We start from the raw sequence: 18,504 nt of genomic DNA, 5'->3' as shown, positions 1-18,504 counted from the left end.
AGAAAATATTTCAAGAGATTATAATGGAAAACTTCCCTAATATGGGAAAGAAAGTAGTCAATCAAGTCCAGAAGCACAGAGAGTACCACACAGGATAAACCGAGAGAAACACACCAAGACACACAGTAATCAAACCGACAAAAATTAAAGACAAAGAAAAATTATTAAAAGCAACAAGAGAAAAACAACAAATAACATACAAGGGAACTCCCATTAGGTTAACAGCTGATTTCTCAGCAGAAACTCTGCAAGCGAGAAGGGAGTGACATGATATACTTAAAGTGATGAAAGGAAAGAACCTAAAACCAAGAATACTCTACCTGGCAAGGCTCTCATTCAGATTCGACAGAGAAATCAAATGCTTTACAGACAAGCAAAAGCTAAGAGAATTCAGCACCACCAAACTAGCTCTACAACAAATGCTAAATGAACTACTCTAAGTGGGAAACACAAAAGATGAAAAGGACCAACAAAACAAGCCCAAACCAATTAAGATAATGGTAATAGGAACATACATATTGATAATTACCTTAAATGTAAATGGATTAAATGCTCTAACCAAAAGATACAGGCTTGCTGAATGGATACAAAAACAAGACCCATACATATGCTGTCTACAAGAGACCCACTTCAGACCTAGGGACACATACAGACTGAAAGTGAGGGGATGGAAAAAGATATTCCATGCAAATGGAAACCAAAAGAAAGCTGGAGTAGCAAGTCTCAAATCAGACAAAATAGACTTTAAAATAAAGACTTTTAAAAGAGACAAAGAAGGACACTACATAATGATCAAGGGATAAATCCAAGAAGAAGATATAACAATTGTAAATATTTATGCACCCAACATAGGAGCACCTCAATACATAAGGCAAATGATAACAGACATAAAAGGGGAAATCGACAGTAACACAATCATAGTAGGGGACTTTAACACCCCACTTTCACCAATGGACAGATCATCCAAAATGAAATTAATAAGAAAACACAAGCTTTAAATGACACATTAAACGAGATGGACTTAATTGATATTTACAGGACATTCCATCCAAAAACAACAGAATACACTTTCTTCTCAAGTGCTCATGGAACATTCTCCTGGATAGACTATATCTTGGTTCACAAATCAAGCCTTGGTAAATTTAAGAAAATTGAAATTGTATCAAGTATCTTTTCTGACGACAACGCTATGAGACTAGATATCAATCACAGGGGAAAAAATGTAAAAAATACAAACACATGGAGGCTAAACAATACGCTACTAAATAACCAAGAGATCACTGAAGAAATCAAAGAGAAAATCAAAAAATACCTAGAAACAAATGACAATGAAAACATGACGACCCAAAACCTGTGGGATGCAGCAAAAGCAGTTCAAGAGGGAAGTTTATAGCAATACAATCCTACCTCAGGAAACAAGAAAAATCTCAAATAAACAGCTAACCTTACACCGAAAGCAATTAGGGAAAGAAGAACAGAAAAACCCCAAAGTTAGCAGAAGGAAAGAAATCATAAAGATCAGATCAGAAATAAATGAAAAAGAAATGAAGGAAATGATAGCAAAGATCAATAAAACTAAACACTGGTTCTTTGAGAAGATAAACAAAATTGATAAACCATTAGCCAGACTCATCAAGAAAAAAAGGGAGAAGACTCAAATCAACAGAATTAGGAATGAAAAAGGAGAAGTAACAACTGACACAGCAGAAATACAAAGGATCATGAGAGATTGCTACAAGCAACTCTATGCCAATAAAATGGACAACCTGGAAGAAATGGACAAATTCTTAGAAAAACACAACCTTCCAAGACTGAACCAGGAAATAATAGAAAATATGAACAGACCAATCACAAGTAATGAAATTGAAACTGTGATTAAAAATCTTCCAACAAACAAAAGCCCAGGACCAGATGGCTTCACAAGAGAATTCTATCAAACATTTAGAGAAGAGCTAACACCTATCCTTCTCAAACTCTTCCAAAATATAGCAGGGGGAGGAACACTCCTAAACTCATTCTACGAGGCCACCATCACCCTGATACCAAAAGCAGACAAAGATATCACAAAAAAAGAAAACTACAGGCCTATATGACTGATGAACAGAGATGCAAAAATCCTCAACAAAATACTAGCAAACAGAATCCAACAGCACATTAAAGGATCATACACCACGGTCAAGTGGGGTTTACCCCGGGGATGCAAGGATTGTTCAATATATGCAAATCATTGAATGTGATACACCATATTAACAAATTGAAGGATAAAAACCATATGATAATCTCAATAGATGCAGAAAAATCTTTTGACAAAATTCAACACCGATTTATGATTAAAAACTCTCCAGAAAGTAGGCATAGAGGGAACCTACCTCAACATAATAAAGCCCATATATGACAAACCCACAGCCAACATGGTTTTCAATTGTGAAAAACTGAAACCATTTCCTGTAAGATCAGGAACAAGACAAGGTTGCCCACCCTCACCACTATTATTCAACATAGTTTTGGAAGTTTTAGCCACAGCAGACAGAGGAGAAAAAGAAATAAAAGGAATCCAAATCGGAAAAGAAGTAAAACTGTCACTGTTTGCAGATGACATGATACTATACATAGAAAATCCTAAAGGTGCCACCAGAAAACTACTTGAGCTAATCAATGAATTTGGTAGAGTAGCAGGATACAAAATTAATGCACAGAAATCTCTTGCATTCCTTTATACTAATGAAGAAAAATCTGAAAGAGAAATTAAGGAAACACTCCCATTTACCATTGCAACAAAAAGAATAAAATACCTAGGAATAAACCTACCTAAGGAGACAAAAGACCTGTATGCAAAAAACTATAAGACACTGTTGAAAGAAATTAAAGATGATACAAACAGATGGAGAGATATACCATGTTCTTAGATTGGAAGAATCAACATTGTGAAAATGACTATACTACCCAAAGCAATCTAGAGATGCAGTGCAATCCCTATCAAACTACCAATGGCATTATTCACAGAACTAGAACAAAAAATTTCACAATTTGTATAGAAACACAAAAGACCCCAAATAGCCAAAGCAATCTTGAGAAAGAAAAATGGAGCTGGAGTAATCAGGCTCCTGCACTTCATACTATATTACAAAGCTACAGTAGTCAAGACAGTGTGGTACTGGCACAGAAACAGAAATATAGATCAATGGAACAGGACAGAAAGCTTAGAGATAAACCCACGCACATATGGTCACCTTATCTTTGATAAAGGAGGCAAGAGTATACAATGGAGAAAAGACAGCCTCGTCAATAAGTGGTGCTGGGAAAACTGGACAGCTACACGTAAAAGAATGAAATTAGAACACTCCCTAACACCATACACAAAAATAAACTCAAAATGGATTCAAGACCTAAATGTAAGGCCAGACACTATAAAACTCTCAGAGGAAAACATAGGCAGGACACTCTATGACATAAATCACAGCAATATCCTTTTTGACCCACCTCCTAGAGAAATGGAAATAAAAATAAACAAATGGGACCTAATGTAACTTAAAAGCTTTTGCACAGCAAAGAAAACCATAAAAAAGACGAAAAGACAACCCTCAGAACTGGAGAAAATATTTGCAAACGAAGAAACTGACAAAGGATTAATCTCCAAAATATACAAGCAGCTCATGCAGCTCAATATCAAAAAAACAAACAACCCAATCCAAAAATGGGCAGAACACCCAAAGAGACATTTCTCCAAAGAAGACATGCAGATTGCCAACAAACACATGAAAGAATGCTCAACATCACTAATCATTAGAGAAATGCAAATCAAAACTACAATGAGATATCATCTCACACCAGTCAGAATGGCCATCATCAAAAAATCTACAAACAGTAAATGCTGGGGAGGGTGTGGAGAAAAGGGAACCCTCTTGCACTGATGGTGGGAATGTAAATTGATACAGCCACTATGGAGAACAGTATGGAGGTTCCTTAAAAAACTACAAATAGAACTACCATATGACAAAGCAATCCCACTACTGGGCATATACCCTGAGAAAACCATAATTCAAAAAGAGTCATGTACCACAATGTTCACTGCAGCTCTATTTACAATAGCCAGAGCGTGGAAGCAACCTAAGTGTCCATCGACAGATGAATGGATAAAGAAGATGTGGCACATATATACAATGGAACATTCTTCAGCCATAAAAAGAAACGAAACTGAGTTATTTATAGTGAGGTGGATGGACCTAGAGACTGTCATACAGAGTGAAGTAAGTCAGAAAGAGAAAAACAAATACCATATGCTAACATATATATATGGAATCTAAAAAAAAAAATGGTTCTGATGAACATAGGGGCAGGACAGGAAAAAAGACACAGACGTAGAGAATGGACTTGAGGACGTGGGGAGGGGGAAGGGTAAGTTGGGACGAAGTAAGAGAGTAACACTGACATACATACACTACCAAATGTAAAACAGATAGCTAGTGGGAAGCAGCCGCATAGCACAGGGAGATCAGCTCGGCGCTTTGCGACTACCTAGAGGGGTGGGTTAGAGAAGGTGGAAGGGAGAGGCAAGCGGGAGGGGATATGGGGATATACGTATTCATATAGCTGATTCACTTTGCTATACAGCAGAAACTAACACAACATTGTAAAGCAATTATACTCCAATAAAAATGTTTAAAAAAAAAGACTCAATGCTGATGAAACTGTGGTGAAAGGAACACTCTACCTTGCTGAAAGGTTATAAATCAGTACAGCTAAGAGGAAATTTTCTCTAACTTTGTGTGTCAAGAGCCTTAAAAATGTCCATATCCACCTTCTGCCCCAGTAACGCAACTTCTGAGGCTAGTTAGCAATATATCAAAGTGGAAGCAAACTTTACTTGCAGGAATGCTCATTAGAACATTATTTATAACAGAGTCAAAAATAAGAAACCACCAGATGTTCAATAATAGGAGAATTTAAATAATCTGTGGCTCATTCAGATAAAATGAGAAACAAATCATATTCTCTAAGATTATTTAATAATCAAAAAGTAATCATGATATTGTAGGTGAAAAAAACAACATATAAAACTGTGTATTATGGGCTTCCCTGGTGGCGCAGTGGTTTAGAGTCTGCCTGCCGATGCAGGGGACACGGGTTCGTGGCCCGGCCTGGGAGGATCCCACATGCCGCGGAGCGGCTGGGCCTGTGAGCCATGGCCACTGAGCCTGCGCATCCGGAGCCTGTGCTCCGCAACGGGAGAGGCCACAGCGGTGAGAGGCCCGCGTACCACACACACACAAAAAAAAAACCTGTGTATTATTAGTCCATTTGATGACAATTTTATTTAAAATATACGCATTTACATGTATACATGTATAGCATTTTTTGGAGTAGTTGCTCTGTTCTTGTTTTTCTTTTTTTTATTTTAGTATGACTGATATATAATGTTTCAGGTGTACAGCAAAGTGACTCAGATATATATATATATTTCTTTTTCAGATTCTTTTCCATTATAGATAATTACAAGATATTGAATATAGTTCCCTGTGCTATACAGTAGGTCCTTGTTGTTTATTTTATATATAGTAGTGTGTATATGTCAATCTCAAATTCCCAATGTATCCCTCCCCCGCTTTGCCCTTTCATAACCATAAGCTTGTATTCAAAGTCTGTGAGTCTATTTCTGTTTTGCAAATAAGTTCCTTTGTATATTTTTTCGGATTCCACAGATAAGTGATATCATATGATATTTGTCTTTCTCTGACTTCACTTAGTATAATAATGTCTAGGTCCATCCGTGTTGCTGCACATGACATTATTTCATTCTTTTCTATGGCTGAGTAATATTCCATTGTATATATGTGCCACATCTGCTTTATCCACTCCCCTGTCAATGAACATTTAGGTTGCTTCCATGTCTTGGCTATTGTAAATAGTGCTGCTATGAACACTGGGGTGCATGTACCTTTTCGAAATAGAGTTTCCATCTTTTCTGGATATATGCCCAGTAGTAGGATTGCTGGATCATACAGGAACTCTATTTTTAGTTTTTTAAGGAACCTCCATACTGTCCTCCACAGTGGCTGTATCAATTTACATTCCCACCAACAGTGTAGGAGGGCTCCCTTTTCTGCACACCCTCTCCAGCATTTATTATTTATAGACTTTTTGATGGTGGCCTATGTATGTATATCTGTAGGCAGTAATCACAGATTATTTTATTTCCCTCTTTGTGGCTTTCTGTACCTTCCCTATCACAAATCTGCCCTAGGTTTGATTGATACTTCTGAGAAAGTTTATGTATTCCTTTCATCATTTTTAATCGTTTAAAGCAGGTCAGTTGATGAATCAGACCCAATTAAAAGTGCAGGTATCATTAGTCACAGTAGCCAAAAAGTGGAAACAACCCAGTATCCATCCACAGATGGACCGACATACAAAATGGGGTCCATCCACACAACAGAATATCATTCAACCTTAAAAAAGGAAGGAAATTCTACCATATGTTACAACGTGGATGAACGCTGTAGACATTATGCTGCGTGAGATAAGCCAGTCACAAAAAGACAAGTTCTGGATAATTCCATTTATATGAGGTACTTAAATTAGTCAAATTCCGAGATGGAAAGGAGAATGGAGGCTGCCAGGGGCTGGGGGGCGGCGGGTGGGGAGTTAGCGCTTCATGGGTGCGGAGTCTTGTTCTGCTGGAGGAAAATGTTCTGGAGAGGGAGGGTTGCTCAAGGATGTGAACGTTCTTAACGCTACGGAACTGCATGTTGAAAAACAGTTAGAAGAGTACATTTTATGACACGTCTATTTTACCACGATTTTTTTTAAGTGCAGAAATATATAAACTGCAACCTTTCATGAAATGGTCAAGCGAGTGTCCGAAGCACATCCTGAACTCGGAGCCTCCGTCGGGGCCGGCGGGGCGCGGGGGGGCGGTGGGTTGGAGGGCAGGGCGAATGGTCCACCTCCTGCAGCAAGGCGCAGGAACCCGGGGCCTCCGCTGACAGGAGGAGGTACAGATTGTCCCTGCAGGATTTCAGGGAGCGATGCTGGCGGGACTCAGAGCAGGAGGTGAGTGTGCGGAGACGGAGCAGAGGGAAGTGGGAGGGACGCGTGAACAATGCTTGTCACTCCCTTATTTTGCAGACTCCATGTTATTTGCATTCTGCAAGTTAATTCATGTGTCTGCAATCCTCCTCCAGTGACTTCAGCATTTTTAACACAAGACCGCTGCCTTCCTCCGTGACCCTGAGCTGCATGACCCTGCTCGTTGCTTTAAAGCACGGACAGGCTCGTTTGCTGGTTACCAAACAGTCCCCCTCCTCTTGATCGCAGTTAAACTCTTGGCCAAAACATGTGTTCAGACTCAAGTGGCCCAGGGCTCTGTGGGCAGTCAGGGGGGTGGGGGGGGTGGGGGGGGTCCAGGTAAGGCAGCCACGCCCCTCCACCAGAGGGAGGTAGCCGCGGCCCCTGAGATCCCTGTACTCCTGGTGAGACCCCCTTACCTCCCCCCACCCCACACTCAGGACCCACACACACACTCTCGGCCTTGACGCTGTCGGGACCCTCTCACCCTGCCCCCCACCTGGGCTTCCATCACTCAGCCCAGGAAGCCGGGACCCCCCGGACACCCCATTCTCTCATCTCTGGGGCAGAGAGCAGCCTGGGGGCGCCCACTGAACACACAGGGAAGGACACACGGGCTGCACCCAGCACGCTCTCCCCAGCAGTCCCGTGCTGAGCAGCAAAATCACCCAACCCCAAAGGGACACCCCGACATGTTACCTGCTAACCTTCCCCCCACGTCAAGTCCTGCTTCCAGAGAAGCGTAAGTGGGAAATGAGTGCCCTCCCCCCGGGGCTGCTCCCGCAGAGGGTCTGCCTGGCCCCCAAGCCAGAGGTCACTCCACGGTCAACAAGCACTGGAACAGAGAGAACAGCCACCAGCCAGACCCCCGTCTGCAGACTGCCACAGGAACAGAAGGAAAACCCAGAACCAGCGCCTTTCCCAACGCAAGGTGCCCAGTTCCAAGCCCGGCTTGGCCGGGGACCCGCTCCGCAAGCTTCCAGAAGCCACGAGTGAAGAAAGAAGAGCCCTGAAGGGCCCTCCCACAGGAGACAGATCCGACCTCCCAGGTGTCCTGCGGCAGCCACAGGGTGGCCACGTCGGAGGAGCCTTCTGGCTCAACTCAAGGCAGAACTTGCCTGACCGAAGAACAGCAGCTCACGCTCGCTGGACCCTCCCTGTGTCCCTCTCTGGGCAGGTCCTCATAATGTCCCCATGTTACAGAGGAGATCGGCCACAGCAGAGGCTTGGAGCCATCACGCGGGGCCAGGAGCAGAGCGGGCGCACCACCGCCGGCCTCAGGGCTCTTCCCCAACATTCCAGCAGCGCCCACAAAGCACAGCTTTGCCGTCTGACATTGTCATTCAGTCATTCAACCGACCAGCGTCAGCAGCCAGGACAGATACAAGGGGCCTCAGCAGAGCTGACCTCCCGGTGGTGGGGACTGCTGACCCTCGTGCTCTGTAACTGGGTCAAGCTTTCACCGATCTGTTGCCAAGTCTCTGGACAGGGCTGCAACTCCCAGCAACAGCACTGCTCCCGTGGGAAGACAAACCCTACTGCACAACGATCCATCTTCTTCTGAGACTCCCCTGAATGCACTGCAGAGAAAATGGGGACCGCTAGAACCCCTCCCTAGCGACACCCTTCAGGGAAGCGCTTGGAAACACCCGAGATGCCCAAGGAGCTCCCCGCTAGGCCCTAACCACGTCCCCCCACCCGCGGACCCCAGCCTCCCGGGGACATGGCTCTCCTGCCGCGGGTATTTCGTTCGCCAGAATGCACCTCACAAGATAGAGAGAACACTGCAACAGAGGCAACAGAATGCAACAGAGGCAACAGAATGCAACAGAGGCAACAGAATGCAAGTGAAATTTAGGAACGATTTAGGCAGGAGTGGAAATGAGCTTGAGCCGGTCCACACCGGCTCTGAAACACCTCCCACTGCCCGTGAGGACCGTGGTTAGACTGTGAGGTTGGCCCTCGCTTACCTTCATCTGGGAAAGATGCCCACTGGGAATACAGGGCTGCACCCTCAGCCCCAGCACGGGCCTGCCACGCACAGGATCTACTCTACAAATACGTGTTGAGCCATCAATAAGTGAATGAGTCAATGACTCGATTAGTGTATAAAAGGCACACACCGAGCTATTAGCAGTGGTTTTCTCTAGGAGTGAGATTGGAAGGGAAAACTTTTAGTCTTACCGAATTCATTGAGTAAAGATTAATTCTGTCACTTGAACCTGTCCTTGGCCTAAGAGGGTGCAAAGGACTGGGGTCTAGGCTGCAGGATCACCAGCCCCCGGCCCTCAGCGGCAGCGGGAAGCCCTGTCCCCCTCGCTCCCTCTCTGCAGGGGACCGCGGTCACTCCGGAAATCTAGAAGCCACGCTCCCAGACTTGGGGAGGGCAGGCCGTCAGCACAGCCTGGGAAGCCCGGGGGGAGAACCCCACCTCTACACAAGGTGCTCAGGCTTGGGGTGCGGGGCCCCACCCGGGACCTTGATGTTGTTTGTTGAGATGCAGCGCCGGCAGGTCGGGGCTGGGGAACCACCTCAGGTAGGTAAGTAGAGGGCGGGCCCGGGGACACACCAATAGGGGAGGCCGCCACGGGGCAGACGGGCAAGTCAGTTCCGTGGACAGCGCTGCCGAGCTGGGTTTAACAGATGACGAAGCCGGGGCTGGAGTCAGCAGGCTGGCGGGTCAGGCAGGGCGGGCTGGCCCCGGGACTGCCCCGCACGGCACAGAGCTGCCACGGCGATGCTCGACATACAGGAGGGAGGGAGGATGGGATCCCGGGGAGCAGCGGCAGTGAGCCAGGCCAAGCAGCGGACAAGGGGTGATTGACAGCGGTGAGCCCCCTGCACTGACTGCCCAGCAAGGTGCCCGGGGAGCCCTTCACCACCCCTGCCAGCCAGACCTCCTGCAGCTGCTGCGAGGCTGCCCCACTTAACTAAAACCGCGTGTGAACCCGCAGTGACCTCAGTCCACATTTCAGTGGAAAACAACTCACTCCTGTATTGTGGCATTTTACAAAGGAACAAATATCCGAGTCCCAACGCGGCACCCAAATATAACCAAACCCTCTGCAAACTAGACAAGCGATCCCCGGTTCCCAGCACCACGGACGCCAGCACCAGTCCCTGCCTGGGCCCTTTCAGGGCCATAAAACAGTATCCAGCCAAGAAACCCTTTTTCAAAGATGAGTCACAAAAGCCCGAAAGATCCTGGGCAGAAATGATCACGGAGACAATAACCGCTGTCAGAAAGGGCTGAGCAACAGGGTCTCTGCTCCCAGACGGTCTCGGGGACGGAGGGGAGGCTGCCCTCGGCCCCTCCCCCGAGGAGCAAGCGGGGCTCCTGCACGGGTGACGGCAGCTCCTGCCCGCCCACCAGACCAATTCCGGCCACTTTACAACACTTTACAACAACGTAAACTGTCCTCCATCTTTGCCATTTACAGGCACCACCTGCATCTATTAAAAGTGCCCAGTGCCAGCCGCTCCATTCCAGGGAGGCAAACCGGAGGCCAGAGGGGCTCAGCTCTTCCGAAAACACGAACTTCAGGATCCGGAGCTGAACTCACGCTCCTTGGATCCAGAACTCCTCTCTATAACACGGCCCTTGACTCCCACGGTCCGACCTGAGATGCTGAGAACAAACGCGGGGCCTGTCTGGGCATCTGAGCTTCTCCTTCGCCTTCCAGGAGGGACACAGAAGCAGACCCGAGCTCCGCTTCCGTACTTTCAGGTTTTATCTGCAGTTCTACTGACACCCACTGGTGATGGATACACCTCAGGCCTCGAGAACATTCTGTTTAAATTCCCAGAATCCCAGGTCAGAAAGACTCACAGAAGCTGAGCTCCCCGCAGGTGCGCACATAGATGCCTGATACCCGCGTAGTCACAGCGGTGCTGACAGCACCCCCATGACCAGTGGGAGGGGGGCTCAGAGCCGGATGCAGGTTCCACCCTCTCAATCCCAACAGCACGACCAGGAAGGAGGTTCTCCCTCTGCCTGCCTGTAACTCTTAACTTCTCCTCCCTCCCTCTTGGGTGAACACAGGCGCGTCGCAGAGGGCAACACGGCTGCCTATGGGGGGCTTCAGGAGGGTTAGAGCTTGGTGACCCATGGCAGATCCAAACCTGGGACCCCCTCCATCCCCCGCCCAGGACGTGCTCCTGTTCACGGTTAACTGGTCATTTCTCATGTATCATCGTCTCTTCTCCGAGACGCTGGAGAAACAGCGACCTCGTGATGGTGATGACCACCGTGCACCCGTCCCAGGAGTTCATGAACTCAGATAACAAGACCACAGCGTCCAGGCCACACGCAGGGACATCATCACCGAGACAAACACTCTCCCTCCTGGAGCTGAGCCGTCTCTTCGGGTCCTGAGTGTCTCTGTTCTGAGCCAAACACTCTGCACCTCCCAGATCTCCTCCCCAGCCACTCACACCCAAAGCCACATCCTGCCCCTCCTGGATGGGAGCTGCAGCCGGCCCACCGAGACCAGAGGTTCCAGCAGCCCCAGGTGGGGAGGCTGGTGCGGTCCCTCCCCCTGGATTCTCCCAGACGGCCAGGCAAAAAGCCCCCAAGAGTACTCAGAGGGAGCATGAGACCGAGGAGGGAGGCCCGTCGGCAGGACCTGAGAGGAGAGCAGCCCTCACGGTGACTCGTGGCTGCGAAGGGCTGACCCACACCCACCAGGAGAATCAACTTCTAAAACACACCCAGACACAGCCCTGAGCCTGTCCCATGAATTTCAGTTCCAAAGTAATCGAGCAGTTTCACTCACAAGTTGAAAGGCAGAACAGCCCAAGTGTCCATGCACAGGTAAATGGATAAACAAAACGTGGTCCATCCATTCAGCCTTAAAAAGCAAGGAAATTCCAACACACAGAACAACAGGGATGAACCTTGAGGACATTATGCCCAGCAAAATAAGCCAGTCACAAAAGGACCAATGCTGTAGGAGGATTCCACGCCTAGGAGGTCCCTAGAAGAGTCAACTCATAGAGACAGAGAGCAGAAGGGGGGGGCAAGGCTGGGGAGGGGAAGGGGAGTCAGCGTCTAGCGGGACAGAGTTTCCGTCTGGGACGATGAAAAGGCTCTGCAAGTGGACGGGGAGGATGGTTACACAACAGTGTGAATGTACCTGATGCCCCTGAACTGCACACTTGACAATGGTTAAAACAGTAAATTTTATGTTACGTCTATTTTACCACAATTAAAAACTGATAATAATTAAGCCACTGACATGGTGGCCCAGTAAGGGTGGGATCTAGCAACAGTGGTTTTTCTGGCCACAGTCATACAGACGTGGGCTATTTGTCTTATGAAAGCATTTCTCAAGGAGAGAAGGCAGAGATGACCTGAGGGAGGTGAGGTGTGTTCAGGAAGGGGCTGCGAACGAGACGACACTGCTGCCCTCCCCCTCCCCCTCCTCCCCCTCCCCCCACCACCAGGCTGTTTGCTGGGGGGCCCAGCCAGCCCTCGCCCCAGTTGCTGCAAGGTCTGACCATGAACTAACAGAGACTCACCAAGTGGACAGAAACAGAGGAGCCCTTACCCGATTCTCCATGAGCTGGAAGGAGACCAGGTATCTGCTGCAGACCAGACACCAGAAGGTTCTCGGGAAGAAGGTGGAACACGGGCTCCAGGAGCGGGTGTGGCTTCAGCGTGTACTGCAGGCTGCAGTTCTCAATGAGGGTCATGTGCTTGTTTTCTGAGGGAGAAAACACCTCCTGTGACAGCCCGAACCAAGGCACCTTCGGTCAAACCGACCAATAAACTGAGCATCTTGGAAAAGAACTCAACAAACAGGAAAAGTATTTTTCTAGGGAGACAAGGGAATTGCTCTGTTTGCTCAGCCAAAGAGCAAAAAAGAATCAATCCTTAAATAACTCTCACTGGTAAAACTGCAACTAAAGAGATACTTGTTTTTGATCCGACATAACAAAATCTCTCCGCTCACCTCTTCCCCAAGAGCAGTGAAGTCAGGCATCGCTTTTGCTCCCATAATCAGAGGGAACCTAGAAGGTCCTCTGACCAGAGGCCTGCATCCCTTTCAGTCTCAGCCTTGCATCCGTCAAGACCCACAAAGCAGCAGGACTAGGCCCTGGGTGGCCAGTGGCCTCCAAGACAGAGTCCTGTCCTCAAGGAAGGACCATTCCTCTGGGATGACTAAGACACAAGCATGCCGACATCCATAACACACAGGAGAACGGGATCCGAACCCCAAGGAAGGTTCGGATAACGTGCTAGGGGAAGTGGGAAGAGGGAAAGCGTCCTAGAGAAAGGAACCACTGGGAAGAGCTCAGATACAGAGCACTCGGGAAAGTGGACGGAAGGGCGTCAATAGAATCTGGGCTGGGAGGGACCACAGACATGCCCTCAACACATTCCCATCAAATGGTCCATCTTGCCTGGGCTTGATTTCCTCGACTGATAGGGGACTCACCACCTCCTGAGGCGTGCTTTGTGATTTCATAAGAAAAGAACTAAATATTCGTTAGAAAAACAAAACTATACTATCGAAAACCAGATTTTTAATATCTAACCTCTCCAAACATGGGATGTGCTTACTTTAAAATGTTAAGTACCCTGAAAGGCACTCTGCTACATGGCTGGCTGGTGAGCACGCTGGTACAACCTCTATAGAGGGCAAACAGGGGAAATAACACAAAACTGTGAATGCACAGGCCCTCAGACCAGCAATCCCACTTCTGGGAGTTTACCCTACAGATTCACGTGCACACTTGCAAAATGGCAGATGTCCACTGCAGCAAAGCCTTCAGCCCTCTGTTCTTACAGAACTGCCCCAAGGGTCCATTTGGGGTGGGTTGGTTCAATCACAAACAGCAATTCAATGAAATACCACAGAGCTGTAAAAAGAATGAGCACGGGGCTTCCCTGGTGGCGCAGTGGTTGAGAGTCCGCCTGCCGATGCAGGGGACGCGGGTTCGTGCCCCAGTCCGGGAAGATCCCACATGCCGCGGAGCGGCTGGGCCCGTGAGCCATGGCCGCTGAGCCTGCGCGTCTGGAGCCCGTGCTCCGCAACGGGAGAGGCCACAACAGTGAGAGGCCCGCGTACCGCAAAAAAAAAAAAAAAAAAAAAAAAAAAAAGAATGAGCACGCTTTCTAGGTACTGATATGAAACATCCTCCAAGATAAATCATTAAGGGAAAAAAGAAAGGTCTGGGACAAGTAAACGGGGGCAAAAACAGAACAGGGACGTGCAGGTTTGCTTGTGTGTCATCAGAGGACCTAGAAGGACCCACAAGATCCCAGAGAGGAAGTCACCTGTGGTGCAGGTGAAGGGCCGAGCAGAGGAGGAAGGAGACCTCACCTGAACCTTTTCATACTATTCAGTACTTTGAACGCTGGGTCATGTGACTGCATTATCCATCCAAGAAAAACAGCCCTGCACTTTTAGAAATGCCCCTGAGATGATGAGCTGACAGCCCGTGGCGGTCCCTCCCCAGGCCCCCCTCACACAGCCGCAGCTCCCACACTCTCCACCAGCGCCCAGATCCGTGGGCCTGGAACCAACCTGGGGGCTGTGTCTGCTGTTGGAAAGGTGCTGAGTCTAAGGATACTTCAGGAGAGAAAACGCTGGCAGGTTAATGATTAAATTCAATTGCGAAATAACCTAAAAGCCAGCCTGTATCAACAAAACCCAGTTTCTGACCGATTTGCTCCTCTAGTGTGAGATCTGCACCAAGTTCTGAGCGAGTGGATGCGTCGGGGTAGGCTTGGGTTTTTCACACCAGCTGGTGCCCGTCGGAAACTGGGCAACATGGCAAAGAGACAGAAAGCCATCCCCCCACGCCAAAGAGACCCACCTTCACCGCTTGGCCCCCGCCCATACTCCCCGAGAGCCAGCAGAGCCCACACGGGCCCCTGAAACAGCCTGTTAGCCCACCCCCCCTTCACCGCACGCCCTTCCGTCCACCCTCCACGCAGCCGGCAGCCAGGGGGCCGCAGGTCCCTCCCACGGGTACCCTGACGGCTCGGGAGAAGTCACAGAGGCAGGGCAGGAAGCCCACTCTGCCCTAAGGCCGGCCGCTCCGCACAGGGCCCATGCATGCCAGGTGCTCCTGCAGATGCGGACACCTTGCTGTGGTGGAGATGACCCACGGACTTCACGGTCAAAGGCTTCCTGGGACAGCCGCTGGGCAGTGATGGACAGCAACTACTTCACGTGGGGGCAAAGCTGCTACCCCAGGGGCAAGGAGGCCAACAGCCCTCCCACCAGGTGGCCCCCATGGGGTCGTCTTCACACGGCTACACCATCCTTATAGGCTCGTGTGTCTCTGATCTTCAAATTATGTCAGAACTGCAAGCCCAATGTTACATGTTCCCCAAATCTATTAACAATTCAGCTAAGCTGATGAGGTTCTAACACTCAGGAAAGTCATATGACGAACAGGTGCTACTGAGGACAGTAGCAGCAGGCCTGGCCAGGCCTCGTCTCTTACGTTCTATGGGGTCCTGGAGAAGCGGGTGCAGGAGGGCTCGGGGGCTGCCGTGATACAGTCTCAACCTGCAAAACAAGACCCGTGAGATGCAGGTCAGCATCTTGCATTTACTCATGGGATGTCAGCTATGCTTCTCGAAAGGAAGGCCTTGGGGACCCCAGCACCACACCTCCAGGAGCTTTCTCGACCCTCCGTGGGAAACAGACGGCTGAGGACAGCATCAGATCCGCAAGCCCTCAGCACTCGTGGCCAAGCATGTCCAGCACACACACAGCACGGCCCGAGTGCAGCCTGAGAACCTCAGCACTAGAAAGCAATGCCTGGGGAGTTGGTCATGCTTAGAGATGTCCCAAGAAAACAACGTTTGAGGGGTTTCCACGATTGTGTGTCTGGAGTGGTGGTTCTCAACCTGGGATGATTTTGCCCCCGTCGGGATGTCTGGTAAAGTCTGGAGGTACTTTTGGCTGTCACAGCTGGGCGGGGAGGGGGCTGCCTGGCATCTAGTGGGCAGAGGCCAGGGGTGCGACGAGACCTCGTACACTGCATGGGACAGCCCAAAGTGTCCGCGGAGCCAGGGTTGACAGGCCCCGATCTACAGTGACAACGCAAACCCCACCACAGCTGAAACGACCACACACCATCTCATCCATCCGGGCACGTCCAGCTCCTCATGTAACAGAGCCTGGCACAGAGCGGACCCCCAGCCAGTGTTTGCTGAGTGAACACCTACTGCTCCCTGGGCGCCTGTCTGGGAAGAACCTACTGTTTACACTCCGGACCCTTAGGAGATGGGCGCTGCACTGAAGATGAATTCAAAGAGTTTAAACAACTGGCCTAAGACCCCACAGGAGTAAGTGACGGAGCAGGACTCAGCCCTTGTCCCCCTACATCAGATCCCACCCCCAAGGCCAAGGCCTGTCCCGCTCCCGCCTGGAGAACGATGGTTGGGCTTATTCAGAAACAGCAAACCCAGTTACAGCCCGAAGCAAAAATACCACCGGGAGACTGTGATGAACACACATGCTGACAAATTCAGAGCTTTCTAGTCTGGACAAATAATGAGCTGTTAAATCACCACAGAAATACGCCAGAAACCCCACCGACGGGGAAAATGGGGCAGATACCGTTTGTCCTGGGGGGCAGACGTAGGAGATTCCGAGTTGTTGCTGAAGATCCGAAGGATTCCAAACCCACAGGACAAAGCCTGAAGGGTCCCGTCCCATCTCCTGCCTTCAGTGACCACTTCCACCACGGCCACGATATTAGGGTGGTTCAAGGACGTGTGAAAATAGAAGGGCTGCAAAAGAGAAGCCAGGGACGGACTGAACGCTCTCGAGCTGCAGAGAAGGAACACGGAGGAACACAGGTGCGCTCCCTCCTCGTTGTCACGTCAACGCCACAAACACGCCGCGTGGGGAGCAGCATCCCTTCCAGGCGCCAGAGAAGAGAAGGGGCCCAGTGAGCGACCCCCTCACAGCTCCTCCTTCCAGGGTGCCCAGCATCTGGGACATCAAACTATTTGCTTCTCCTCTGGGACCTTCCCATCCACAGAAAATGCCAACAGACCCAGAGCCTCTGGAGAACAAAGGGGCTGGGGCAGCCTCGCGCCCCTTGCCCATCACCCGGAAGGACCACGAGCCCAAAGACGTAAGTAGCCCACCGCACCCACGCACCCGCTGAGCCGTTCCATCCAACACCGCCGTCAAACTGCAATCACAACTTGCCAGTACTGACTCTAATCCCTGTTTCGTGTGGAAATACCATGAGGCTGCACCCGAATTAATTTTGTTTAAACTAAGCAGGTGGCTTCCCTGGTGGCGCAGTGGTTGAGAGTCCGCCTGCCGATGCAGGGGACACGGGTTCGTGCCCCGGTCCGGGAAGATCCCACATGCCGCGGAGCGGCTGGGCCCGTGAGCCATGGCCGCTGAGCCTGCACGTCCGGAGCCTGTGCTCCGCAAAGGCAGAGGCCACAGCAGTGCGAGGCCCGCGTACCGCAAAAATAAAAAAATAAAAATAAACTAAGCAGGATCCTCAGTTCAGAGCCCAACTAACATCTTTTAATGATGAATATTGCTGTGGGATTTTTTTTTTTTTGGCTGCGTTGGGTCTTCGTTGCTGCACGCGGGCTTCCTCTAGTTGCGGTGAGCGGGGGCTACTCTTCGTTGCGGTGCGCGGGCTTCTCACTGCGGTGGCTTCTCTTGTCACGGAGCACAGGCTCTAGGCGCGAGGATTTCGGTAGTTGTGGCATGCAGGCTCAGTAGTTGTGGCTCGCAGGCTCTAGAGCGCAGGCTCAGTAGTTGTGGCGCACGGGCTTAGTTGCTCCGCGGCATGTGGGATCTTCCCGGACCAGGGGTCGAACCCGTGTCCCCTGCATTGGCAGGCAGATTCTTAACCACTGGGCCACCAGGGATGTCCCACGGTGGGATTCTTTATTATAGGAGTTGTGGACCCAAGCCAAGTAGATGATACTCAAATTGCTCCTAAAAGGTTTCCCACTTGCAGCCTCTCCATCCTCTAAGGTACAGATGGCAGCCCTCACTCTCACCACAGGGAGGGGGAACACGGGCGGGTCAAATCCAGCTCCCATCGCTGAGATGCACCCTCCCAAGTGGGAATGGAAGCACCTTCCCTCTGTTTTCCGATCTCCTGAAATCCAAAGCAGTTGCTCTCAGCTAACAAACGTCGTAGACACAGAAGACAGAAATGGAGGCACTAACTGGGTTTGCAAATCTATGGACAACAAGCGTCCCAGGAGCCCAGGTCAGCGCTGACCTGAGGCTCTGGACCCAAGTGGTCCCCGGAACCCAGCGTCCTTGTTGGGGCGAAGCCCAGGTGTACAGTCACCAGCAGAACACAAAGGCCACCCTCCCCCCAAGGCAGGGCCAGGCTAGGCCGGGCCGGGCCGTGGCAACGTGACTTAAACTTGGAACAATCCCCCATTAACGAGTCATTACCATGGTGTCACCGAGAAAACGTTTA

General features: G+C 49.5%; 1 protein-coding gene across 32 annotated transcripts in view; it reads right to left on the bottom strand.

Moving 5' to 3' along the window:
• Positions 1-18,504, bottom strand: part of NPHP4 (nephrocystin 4) — a 144,652-nt gene that overhangs the window by 103,203 nt on the left and 22,945 nt on the right. For 21 of the 32 annotated variants that reach the window (XR_004484647.2, XR_004484645.2, XR_004484646.2 and 18 more), the window contains 3 exons: positions 16,650-16,822; positions 15,526-15,590; positions 12,615-12,770 (listed from right to left, as the gene is read on the bottom strand). The exons of 6 other annotated variants lie outside the window; for them this stretch is intronic. Coding sequence is in view for 23 of the 26 variants with exons in the window: in XM_049706645.1 (XP_049562602.1) it covers positions 12,615-12,770; positions 15,526-15,590; positions 16,650-16,822 (394 nt within the window). In the remaining 3 variants the exon portion in view is untranslated. Of the gene's footprint in view, positions 1-12,614; positions 12,771-15,525; positions 15,591-16,649; positions 16,823-18,504 lie in introns of those variants that run through there. 5 more of the 32 variants (XM_049706715.1, XM_049706655.1, XM_049706730.1 and 2 more) reach the window with 3 other exon arrangements.

This window comes from Orcinus orca, chromosome 1 (assembly GCF_937001465.1).
Source record: "Orcinus orca chromosome 1, mOrcOrc1.1, whole genome shotgun sequence".
NCBI classification, from domain to species: domain Eukaryota; kingdom Metazoa; phylum Chordata; class Mammalia; order Artiodactyla; family Delphinidae; genus Orcinus; species Orcinus orca.
This window is presented reverse-complemented; position numbering and strand designations above follow the sequence as displayed.